Here is a 12,563-nt window from a genome sequence, read left to right as displayed (position 1 = left end):
TTATTAATAACTATGAGCAATACAGAGTTGGGTCTATAGATATACCGAGATTCATCAGTCTGAATCTGATATCTAAACCAATTCTCTGGAGGCTATGTAAACACAAAATGGCAAAGACTCTCCTCCCTGAAAGAGAGGGGAGTGGTTGTGGGAGGGAGCCCGAGCACCGCCTCTAGCAGGGGGCATTAGCCCCCTGCCTCCACCTCACCTGGCTGGCGCCCACGCCCCCCGGTAGGCATCCAACCAGGTGCCTCAGAGCGGGCGTGTTCAGCAGCCTTTTGCTGCAGCGCCAGCCTCTCCCCGGCCTCATTCTTTGCCGTCGTCTCGTCGCGAGTCAAGAGTATCATCTCTTCTGTGTCCCTGCAGTGAGGAGCGACCACGTGGAGCTAACCTTGAAGAGGACTTTTAAAGAGGGAAGTCTTGTGCTACCTTTTCTGTAGTCCTGGCATCCCTTTACTTTTCATTTTTCCCAACTACCCACCCTGACTATCCCCTATTTCATCTTTAATTCAAAGCCTTTACCTTTTCGCTTTCCAGCGATAGAGCGGGCTAAGCGATCGGAATACAGTCATTGTGTGTGTGCTAGGTGGGAGTGCTCAGCTTGGTACGTGTGTTATCGGGTCGTGTGTTTTGTCTGGGTTGCGAATCTGCTGTCGCCACAGTGTGTGGGCTGCATGTGTGGGCTCCTCCTGCAACTAAGTTTCTATCACTGCATTTGGCTGCTGCGCTGCGGCAGCAGGGCGAGTTGTAACGCTTATTCTGCCCAGTTACCCTGTTTACAGGGCCAAGTGCGATCGAGACTGCTTTTGCAGGCAACATTCTAAATTTCTCCGCTCCAAAATTTTACTTTGAGACTGCCGCTGGGTTTGCGCTGAGTGTGTACTGTGGGGGGGGCTCTGGGGGTCTCTCCTAGCTCTGTTGCTGCGGTGGTGTGCATGGGCTCCCCCTCCCGACCTCGCTTTTGCCGCTGAGTGTGTCTTGTGTGTGCCTTATTTTTGTGTGCTTTTCGTGTGTGCGCCTTATTTTCATTGTGCTTTAGTGTGTGACTTCAAACACCCTCCCCCAATTGGTGCCCTTGCTTTCGCCACCAAGTGCGTCCCGCTTGCGTGCTATTTTGAATTTTCCCCACTGTTTTGTTGGAGCCCGTGTGTACTTTTGCCTCAGTTTGAGTTCTGTTGAGTAGCCGCCCGTGGCGCGTCTCTGTAAGCTGCCCACGAGCGTTTCGGCTGCCGCTGTGGGTGGGTATAGTTGCCCACGTGGTCTGCGTGCGCCTCCAAAAAAAAAATTTTCCCTTCGCGTTTGTCTTTTAAACAGATAATATTTGTGTTCTCTCTCCATTTCACTTTGGGAGATTTGACAGAACTCCTGGATCTGATTTAAATAGGAGTATTCTAAACAGGTCATTGAATTTCATGACACTTCATATCCACATATAGAAGTTAGTATTTATTTAATTTTCATGTCCTATAACTTTGTTGTGAATGCAGTGAGAAACATTGCAAAATACATTTATTTGCTGTGAAATGAAGGTGTACCCTGACTAATTGGCATTGCATACTCAAATTTGTGAAGGAATAAATCAGATTTTATCTTGCAAGATTTACCGTATTTCACAGAACACAGCAGTCAAAACTGCTAAACCATTGGCCAAGTTCAACCATTTATATTTTTTTAGCCTTCCCCCTTTACTAAAGCCTAAGCAGTTGATTAAGAAAGCACGTTCACGGACTTCCGGGTTAGCGCCACCGACTAATGGCGGATTCCCTCCGAGCTCCGGAGGGATCAGCTCTGCAGGATCGGGTCTTGCCGCTGCGGCAAAGCGGGAACCCTTTAAAATCACAGGCGCGGAAGCCTGTGAGCGTGGGGACTTGGTGGGCACCTCTTGCACCCCCCCCGAGCTGTGAAGGAGCCTTTTTAAAGGCTCCGGAACGGTACGGGGTGAGCGGCGCGGTGCTGAGAGTCGACTGCTTCTCCCGTGGAGTGAAGCCACACAGCTGTGGTCGGAGAGCGCTGACTTCTTCTTGTGAGCAATTGGACTCTAAAGTAACAACCCGTGAGTAGTACGGAAATTGGAACTTTAAAGAAAAATTCTTTTTTATGAATTAGGCACGATCGGGGAAGGTCCAAACAGGAAGTCAGCCTTCCCTCTTTGTAAACAATCTAAAGCAAAGGACCTGCTAAATAAGGTCAAGAGAAACTTTTTTTCTCTCTCTCTCTCCGTAAAAGACTTTAATTTCACGGTTTGGCATTATATGAAATTTTACTGGAAGCAGGGGAGCCTGCAGACAAAGAATTAATTTTGGGAGCTGAAGTGCCACCCCCCCCCCCCGGACCCGGGAGTGTTCCGCGAGAGAGCCTGTTGAGATACTGAAGAGTTTGACAGCTGTCAAGTTAGCTGTCAAGATGGAAAAAGAGAACTTTGTTTCTGTTGCTCTCGCTGGATATATTTGTTACAATTTGCTGAAAATAAGGAAGGGCTGATACAAACTAATTGGATTTTTGGACTTGAGCTGAAGGAAACATTAAGGAGCTAAAATCCCTCTAGAGGGGGTTTTGGGACACTACAAGAATGGCTGGAAGAGGGAAAATTCAGGCTGAACTGAACAGAGCATTTGTTCTCTTGGGAAAGTTACAAGGCCAAATTGATGTTTTGGCTACAAGTGTTACAACTCTGGACTTAACAGTAAATACCATCATTGAATTTGACAAGGATTTGGAAAAACAGGAAGCCTATCCAACTGGACAAAGAGAGAAACTTGAGAGCTTTGAGAATTTGTCCCTAAAGAAAAGGAAGGAGGAGCTGTAATTTTGCAGATGCCAAAGGAGAGCTGTAATTTGAGACCTGACATGATGGCAACAAAGGAAAATAAAAACTTGATGTGGAAAGTCTGGCCTGAATTGGAGAGTGAAAAATGGAGAGATCTCCTTGTGTGGAGATCTGAAGACCTAAGGATTACAAATTTGATTAAGGTGGAGGTTGGAGCTGTGGGGATAATCAGACTTGAAAGGAGCATGAAACAAGATTTGGAATACCCCATAGGCTTCACCTTCAAGTATGGAGGTTTGGCCGGAAGAAATATGGATCCTGTTGGGCCGGAGCTTCTCCGAGATTTGCTGTTCAACATTAAGGACTATCAAAAAGACCGGCAGAGAGGAAGTGAGAGAGAATTAAGAGCCTCGGATGTTAGATCTCCAGGCTGATTGCATATTGAGACTGATAGACATTTGTTGGGGGACGGAAACCGGGAAGGGGGTATAGGTGGAATAGAAATTGGGAACTTAAAGGGTATATAATTATAATTTGTTTTCTTTTATTTGGTTATTTGTATGAAAATTGGGAAATTCGTGGAAGGGAACTGTGATCGATCTTAGAAAATGTTTTAAGAATAAGTATTGATGTATAAGTTTGGATGAGAGCTAAGATGAGTCAAAGTAAAATTGGTTTTTAAAGTGAATTAAATTAGGTTAAGTTATAATAAGGATTTGCTGAGTTAATAATTTGAACTGGAATACAAAAGGGGGAGGTGAGAGGAGGTCTGGGAAATAAGTTAATGGAAATAAGTAATGGAAATTGTATTTGTTTTAATTGGGTTTTTTTAATTTTGCATTTTTGTATTTTTGTTATTTTTTATGTTTTTTCTTGCTTTTGTATTAATTTGGAAACCTTAATAAATATTCTTTAATATTTGGAAACCTTAATAAATATTCTTTAATATTTGGAAACCTTAATAAATATTCATGGGTTTCCTGCCCATTGCCAGCTTAACTTTGGCTTTCCTAGCTAGGAAGTTGCCTGATATTTTGCATGAGATATGATAATCCTGTTTTCCTTAAAATATTAGACAGAATCCGTAATTCAAAGCAAGTGATTACCTCACCTGTAATTACCAGATTATTCAGAATTACATCTTCTCCCCTTCCCTAGGGACCTCCTCTGCCCACATACAGAATGATGAAACTAAGACTGGAGGCTCTTATTAGTAAGTATGAAGTGAACATGGTTGGGTCTATAGATATACAGAGGCTCATCAGTATGGCTTTGAATCACCTAAGTGGGTCACCATTCAAGTTAGTCTCTACTGCTCACAGTCACTTGAATGACAGTAACAGAAGAGGTGAAGTTGTGCCTAAATGAATAATCCCTTGCAAGATGGTAGTGTTTAGGTTGCTGGTGCTCTTACTGCCACTGCAGGGGATGTGTAAGTTTCTTCCTCAGTGTTCCATCAGAGAACCTGTCCCTATTCTTCACAAATATTATCAGTCAGGAGACCTCATCATTGCTGGCATTATATCTCAGATCTACATATTTTCAGATACCCTATCCTTTGAAAAACAACCATCTCAGGAATTTTCAGATGACCATATGTAAGTAGCTGAATGTTTCTTTTAAAAAAAACATATTATATGCTGATGAAATATGTCTGGTCTGCTCACTTTTGCATGCATTTACTCCTAAATCTCTTTCCCCCTCTTTCTGCATTAATCTGTTTCTTTGCTTTTCAAAAAGAACAAACATTCCACAAACAAAAATAAATTAAAAATTGTTTTAATTTCACCATTTCCAATACTCTTTTCTTCACACAAACTTTATTGAAGAATTTTAAAACATTTACCGAGCATAAAATATTGGCTTCCAGGACTACTGCTTGTACAGATGTCAAGTCTTGCATGCAGACATCCACATGGCATCAAAGAGGCTTGAAACATATTTTACATTAGAAAGTAAACACACCCACAGGGTATACTTAAAACTAGAGCATGAAGATAATTTCTCCATTGTGGCTGCTGTGAGCCTACGTAATTTTTAACCCATTCTTAGAAAAACCCAAACAAAAATGCTACATTAGTATTTGCTTATTAGGCTGTGTATTCTGTGTGAATGAAGAACATGCAGACTACAAATAACTTTTGACCAGCAGATATTAAACATACAAAACACCTCATCCAGATTCCCTAGAGGCCAGAATAAATAAAAACACCTTATTGAATTATGTCTTCTGTGGATATACTAATAGACTCTCTAAGAAGTCCTGGAAGTTGAGGTGGTTTTACGAGACATCATAGATTCATGAGCCAGTTTACTTTTACATGCCTGTGAAATGTGAGATTACAACCTGTTTTTGTACAATATCTGAACTGGTTACTAAACTGAAAAGTAGTCAATGTTACAATCTGAAGCAGATGAACCTTGATGCAGCATGTAACTCTCAATACAGGGTGCTGACTCACCTCTACCAGCACATCCTGGCCTTGGCATTTGCTGTAAAGGAGATCAATGAAACTCCCCAGATCTTGCCCAACGTCACCCTGGGCTTCCACATTTATAACAGCCATTTCAGTGCAAGCTGGACCTATGAAGCCTCAATGGAGCTTCTCTCAAGAAGGGCCAAGGCCATCCCTAACTATAAATGTGATGCTGAGAGCACTCCAATAGCAGTCATTGGGGGACCTAACTCTAATGTCTGTCTTCACATGACACCCATCCTGTCTACCTACAAGATACCGCAAGTAAGATCTAAATACATTCACACCTCAATTTCACTGAATTCACACTTTCAGAACCAATACATGGAATGCAGCCATTCTTTGAAATTCCCCCTTTTCCGGATTTTGCAAAGCAGTTCTCCAGTCAAATAATGTGTCCAAAAATGCATAGATTAAGGTAAAGTGTGCATTAAAAATGCATGTTAGTAAAAATATACTTAAAATGCATTGTATTAGCAAATATTGCTTTGCAAAGATGTGCATATTAGGCAAAAATTGCATAAAGCTTTGTATTTTAGGAGAAATTTTCATGAGGCTTAAAAAGAAATCTAATTGATGTGGTTAAATAAGAAACTTAAGAGAAATATTGACAGATCCTCCCATTCCTAACAAGCACATGCACAGTGAAAGAGCAATCAATAAGGAGCTGTAAGAGTTGTGGGTCAGATTTAGCCAAAGTCCAAATTCTGAATTGGGTGGAACTAGATGAATTAGGTGGAAATTAGGTGGAAGTAGATGAATTAGGTGGAAACATTCCCAGATTCGGTCTGGCCCACAGGAGTGATCTGGGGCTGTTGGGGCATGATCTTGGTAGGAAGAATGAGATTGTCTTCACATGGCTGTAACAAGCACACAGTAAAACTAAGCAATTATATACGCTAGGCTGAGCATCTGGTGAGTTGAGGTTTCAATCCTGCTAGTTGCAGGGACCTGCTTCCTCAGCGTGTTCTTTGCATGAAATGCACAGGGAAAGTAGACTCCAGTAGTTGAACACATAATTCAATCCTGCAGTCTGCAGGATCTATTTAACCGTTATAGTCCCGGCCAGAAATGAACAGAAGAAAGAAAACAAAACTACACACAAGTAATTGTTTTATATTGAAAACCATTCTTCTCATCTTTTTTCTTTTTTTAAAAAAACACCATAGCTCATATATGGCTCTTCCCCAGTCATGAATAAAGAGTCTCAAGGAGTCTTCTTCTACCAAATGTTCCCAAATGGGGACCATCAATATAGAGGAATCATCAAGTTACTGCTGCATTTCCAGTGGACGTGGATTGGAGTGGTTTCTCAAGTTAGGGAAAATACAGAAGGTTTTATAGAGAATGTACTTCCAGTGTTTTCCCAGAGTGGCATCTGCTTCGACTTCATAGAAACATTCCCAAAGCTAACATCTTCCAGTGGAATCACAGACATGGTGGGGGAGGGCTTTCACGCTATCAGTGTTATTATGGGGAGCACTACCAATGTTGTGGTTGTACATGGAGAAATTCATTCCATGATGGCATTGAAAATGGTGCCCCAGGTTTTAAACTTTGAGCATATACCAATGAGGACCAAGAGTAAAATCTGGTTCCTCACAGCCCAGATGGATATCACATCATTTCCATTTCAAAGATATTGGGACATAAGTTTCCTTCATGGTTCTCTTTCCCTTGCCATTCACTCAGTGGATCTGTTAGCTTTCCAGAAGTTCCTTCAGATCAAGAACCCAAGCACAGAAAAAGAAGATGGTTTTATCAAGGACTTCTGGGAAGAGTCATTTAACTGTTCATTCCCCAATTCTGTGGCAGATAATATAGGTGGGCAAATTTGCACAGGGGAGGAGAAGATGGAGACACTCCCCGTGTCTGTTTTTGAAATGAGAATGACTGCCCATAGCTACACCATCTACAATGCACTCTATGCGGTGGCACATGCTTTGCACATCAGACATTCATCCCAATTCAAGCACAGAGGAATGGCAGAGGGAGTAAGATGGGAGCTTCCAAATCTACAACCATGGCAGGTAATGTCTTGGTCAGTTGAAAGCTGAAGGTACCTACGTATCTTTTGGTGCAAAAATGATGGTCAAGCTTTATCAACCTTCCATGAAATTAACAAGAAAGTTAATCTCATAGAATAACTTTACCATACTTCAAGTCTTTTATTTTGCCTCCACAGCAGAGATTAACAGAACTCCTCTCAGTTTGTAAAATAATTTCTTTCCATCCCTTCACAATCAAGGTAGCAGTTGCAGCGTTTTTAAAGCAAAACAAAATAAATGACCAAGTTGGGGCTAGGGTATCAAAGATTTCTTCAGAGTGTCTCACATTGCGTAGAATGCTGCTTTATATCATGTAGAGAATACTGGCAGCAACTCCCCAGTATTTCAGGCAAAAGCCTTTCCCCGCCCTACATGGAGCTGTTGGGGATTGAACCCGGAACCTTCTGCATTTAAAGCATGTCACCAGTGAGCCAAAGCCCTTCCCCAGGTGCCTCACTGGAGAAGCAGAAGAGGGTATCACTGCCCCTTTCCTTGCAGTTTTGAAAATACCAGAAGCAGCAACAGGGCTGCCAACCATATTGTTGGCAGTCGTGATATCTCACTCCACAATAGATACATCCATACCACAGACTTAAACCATGGGGATTGTGGTCTTTTAAAGATAGTAGAGGTCTCTTGATGGAAAAATATTAACCTGTATTGATAAGCCTACAATCCGGAAAGTTCTTTAGTGTAACACAAAACAGTGAAAGTTAAAGTAGTGGTGCAGATGTGGCCAATACTCCATGGTGTGGGATTTTAAGTGACCTTTAGCTGTTTCTAACATTAGCTTGCACAAAGATTTCATGGGATCATAATCCTGAGCCTTGGATGTATTTTCACCGTGTTGTATGATAACATAATAAGAGCATTTATATAAACCTTTCTTATTTTTATTATTTAGCTCCATCACATTCTCAGAAGTATTTCGTTTAACAACAGTGCAGGAGAAAAGGTGCGTTTTGACGCAAATGGTGAATTAATTGCTGGCTTTGACATTATAAACTGGCTCATGTTTCCAAATCAGTGCTTTCTTAGAGTCAAAATTGGGAAGATAGACTCTCTGGGTACCCAGGAAAAATTGTTCACCATTCATGAGGATGCCATTGTATGGCCCAACCAATTTAACCAGGTGGGTTCTCTGCACTTTTCAGGGTTCGTTCCATCACCTGCCCCATGGTCAGGAAGAAGATAGTTACTCAAATGGCTGTTTCTCAGTATTCTGTAAATATTGTGAGACTTCTTCAATCTGAACTTTCATGTGCCACTTAATGTTCCTTCTGCAATTACAAGGAATCATTCATTCAGAGCGGTAGCAACAACACTCTAGAACCCACTCCTGATTAATATTAAGCATGCTCCTTCACCTTTTTTTTTGTTTTTTGCTAAAAACCCTTTTCATTCGTTAAGCATGTGGTGGCAGGATAGGTAAGTATCAATATCTCTCCACATTGAACACTACTGTCAGCTGATTGAAGCGGGTGGTGCTGTGGTCTAAACCACTGAAACTCTTGGGCTTGCCAATCAAAACATCAGCGGTTCAAATCTGTGCAACGGGTGAGCTCCCATTGCTCTGTCCCAGCTTCTGCCAAGCTAGCAGTTTGAAAGCATACCAGTGCAAGTAGATAAATAGTTACCACTGTGGTGGGAAGGTAAACAGCATTTTTGTGCGTTCTGGCTTCCGTCACGGTGTTACGTTGCACCAGAAGCGGTTTAGTCATGTAGGCCACATTAATAATAATAATAATAATAATAATAATAATAATAATACATTAAATACATACACATTGCCCGGAAAGCTGTCTGTGGACAAGCGGCGGCTCCCTCGGCCTGAAGAGAGATGAGCACCACACCCCATAGTCACCTTTGACTGGATTTAACCATCCAGGGGTCATTTACCTTTACCTTTTTATCTACACAGATACATACAGAGAGGGAGGGGAGAGAGATGGAGGGGGAGAGAGAGGCGGGGGGAGAGAGAGGGAGAGAGAGAGAACTCGCTACTTACATTCAACTTGTGGGTACAGTGGTACCTTGGCTTACAGAAGCTTCAAGTTACAGATGCTTCAGTTTACAGACTCCGCTAACCCAGAAATAGTACCTCGGGTTAAGAACTTTGCTTCAGGATGAGAACAGAAATCGTGCTCCGGTGGTGCAGCGGCAGCGGGAGGTCCCATTAGCTAAAGTGGTACCTCAGCTTAAGAACAGCTTCAGGTTAAAAACAGACATCCAGAACGAATTAAGTTCTTAACCTGAGGTACCACTGTACTGCATTCGTAATACTCTCTAGTGTTCATGATATTACCTAAAACATTCTATTCTGATATTTATGGACAGACCCGGCCCATTTCTATATGCAATGATCATTGCAGTTCAGGTTATGGTCGAACCAAGAAGGAAGGGAAGCCATTTTGTTGCTATGATTGCTTTACATGCCCGGAAGGAAAGATTTCCAACCAGAAAGGTAAGAAAGGTTTTAAAATGTTATATATAGATGTAGGTATGCCACCTATTTCAAAGATGATTTTGACCCTCCCTAGGGTATATAAATGTTCAAGAGGGCCACTCTGGGCTACTAATGAATTTTGTGTTTTATTTAATCTGCATATGCTCTCAGCTCAGCTAAAGCCTTACCAAGCAAACAGAGCCCTTTCTGTCATCAAAACACACTTTCCGATCTGCTTAAACCATGAGCCAGAACTTTCTTGTCAAAATCTCTCCTCTGTTTCACTGATCACCTTCATCATAACAGCTGCAGTAACAGCTGCAGTTCAGAAAGTGTAGAAACACCAATTCTAGTCTCATACCCTCCAACATTTCTCTGATCAAAATAGGGATGTCCTATACCATAATAGTAATAATAATAACTTTACTATTTATACCCCATCCATCTGACTGGGTTGCCACCCTGGGTGGCTTCTAACATATATAAAGCATGATAAAACATTAGACATTTTAAAAAAAACCTTCCCTATACAGAAGGCTTGGGGGGGTCAGATAACTCCACACCCTACAACATTTCTCTGATGAAAATAGGGACATCCGACCATACCCTCCAACATTTCTCCTATGAAAATCGGGACGTCCTAAGGGAAAGTGGGGCATTCTGGGATCAAATCAGAAACCAGGATGGTGTTAGGGATGTGTAAATTGATGTTCCCAAAGTCTCCCAAGATGCCTTGAGCGCAGAGATTCATGCATCTGCTCAGCCTCTGACCCTGAACTTAACCCTTGCAACGCCTGTAAATCTGCCTGTTCTCTCTCCTGTGTCTCTTCTTCCTGCGTTCCCTCCCAGACCAAGTCCTCCTCCCCCTGCATGGGCTGGGAATACCAATAACCCCTGCTCACTCCATTGCCTCCTTCCGCTTCAGAAACTCCATCTTCAATCCCATCCTCCTGCCTCTCATACAGCTCAGTCGCACGGGTGTAGCTTATGTCAGAGTGCTCTGAGGGCACCCTGACAGATGGCTTCTGTAAAGCGGGGACATCCATGGAAAATAGGAACACTTGGAGGGACTGTAGCCTGCTGAAATTTAGTTGTATTCCACCAAAATACTGAAGTAGTTTATGAAGTGTGCAGCTATTTGCATTATTTCCACAAATATGACACTGAATCAGAGATGGTCAGATGTGAGGGGAGCAATGTGGCCTAGTCTACATGAGCCAACAGACACTTGCCTTTTGGGAAGAAAGGACAGAACAAGAGAGGCAATCAAAGACCACATCAGGGCCTAGTTCAGTTGGCTAAAGACAGGGCTAACTGAAGAAACAAACATCTGGTGCCTGCTGCTGGCTGGTTCAAGAGGCTGGTTGTTTTGCTTTGTGATCTGCTATGTTTTCTAAATGTTGTTGACTGCTTTGAAGAGTCGAGTAAAGAAGTGGGATATAAAACAAAAGGCTGTGGAAGCTTTTCTCCCTACCACCAATGAACTCCAAAAGTCTGCAGTAAACATATTCTTTGTTGTTTTTTTATTTTTAGACATGGATGACTGTTTTCAATGTCCAGAAGATCAGTACCCAAACATTGGCCAGGTTATATGTCTTCCAAAAGACATAAGCTTCCTGTTTTACGATGAACCTCTGGGGATCAGTTTGGTCACGCTTGCTCTTTTATTGACCTTCACTACAACTTTGGTGCTTAGGATCTTCATCAAGCACAAAGAGACTCCCATAGTCAAAGCCAACCATCAGACCCTTACCTATGTTCTCCTCCTAGCCCTCGTTCTCTCCTTCCTTTGTCCTTTGCTATTCATTGGCCAGCCCACAAAAATAACCTGTCTCCTTCGACAAACTGCTTTTGGAGTCATCTTCTCCGTAGCAGTGTCTTGCATCTTAGCAAAAACAACTATAGTGGTTCTAGCTTTCATGGCTACCAAGCCAGGGTCCAGAATGAGGAGATGGGTGGGGAAACAACAAGCTACCTCCATTGTTCTTTTCTGCTCCCTGATTCAAGCCATTATTTGTAGTGTGTGGCTGGCAACGTCTCCCCCATTCCCAGATTTGGATATGCACTCTGTGACTAAAGAAATTGTTTTGGAATGTAATGAAGGCTCAGTCACCATGTTCTGCTGTGTCTTGGGCTTCATGGGCTTGCTAGCCATTGTCAGCTTCACTGTAGCCTTCCTAGCCAGGAAGTTACCAGACAGTTTTAATGAAGCCAAGTTCATCACCTTCAGCATGTTGGTTTTTTGCATTGTATGGCTGTCCTTTGTTCCAACCTACCTGAGTACCAAGGGAAAGTACATGGTGGCTGTGGAGATCTTTTCTATTTTGGCCTCTAGTTTTGGTTTACTGGGCTGCATCTTCTTCCCCAAATGTTATATCATTTTGCTGAGGCCAGAGTTAAACAGCAGGGGACAGCTTACTATAAGAAAGAGTTAAAGCATAAATAAGTCTATTTGATGTAGCTAATCATATCTGGACTAAATCTCCTTGAATTCATTTTTCTTCATCTCAGAATGCCTCAAGCCAACAAAACTGTTCTCCAAAGCCAGCAGAACAGCCCTGACAAATTCCAGTGGTACCTCGGTTGTCAAATGTAATCCGTTCTGGAAGACCTTTGACTTCCAATACACTAGACAACCGAGGTGAGGCTTCCAATTGCTTACAAGAGCTTCTAGCACTCAGCGGAAGCCATGTCAGACGTTAGACTTCTGAGGTACATTCAATAATGGAAAAAATTACTTCTGGGTTTTCGGCATTCGAGAACTGAAACAGTCAACAACAGAGGCATTTGGGAACCAAGGTACCACAGTACCTCATGTATCCTAG

At 42.3% G+C, this 12,563-nt stretch overlaps 1 protein-coding gene across 1 annotated transcript; it reads left to right on the top strand.

Moving 5' to 3' along the window:
* The first annotated feature begins 3,746 nt into the window (after positions 1-3,746).
* On the top strand, positions 3,747-11,374 carry LOC307202057 (uncharacterized protein). Its single transcript, XM_079951684.1, has 4 exons — positions 3,747-4,365; positions 8,197-8,247; positions 9,630-9,756; positions 11,272-11,374. The coding sequence occupies exons 1-4, from the start codon at positions 4,151-4,153 to the stop codon at positions 11,347-11,349; spliced, it is 471 nt and encodes a 156-aa protein (XP_079807810.1). The 5' UTR covers positions 3,747-4,150; the 3' UTR covers positions 11,350-11,374.
* The last annotated feature ends 1,189 nt before the right edge of the window (positions 11,375-12,563 follow it).

The sequence above is a fragment of the Podarcis cretensis genome (genome assembly GCF_951804945.1).
Source record: "Podarcis cretensis genome assembly, chromosome: 13".
Taxonomy (NCBI): Eukaryota; Metazoa; Chordata; class Lepidosauria; order Squamata; family Lacertidae; genus Podarcis; species Podarcis cretensis.
This window is presented reverse-complemented; position numbering and strand designations above follow the sequence as displayed.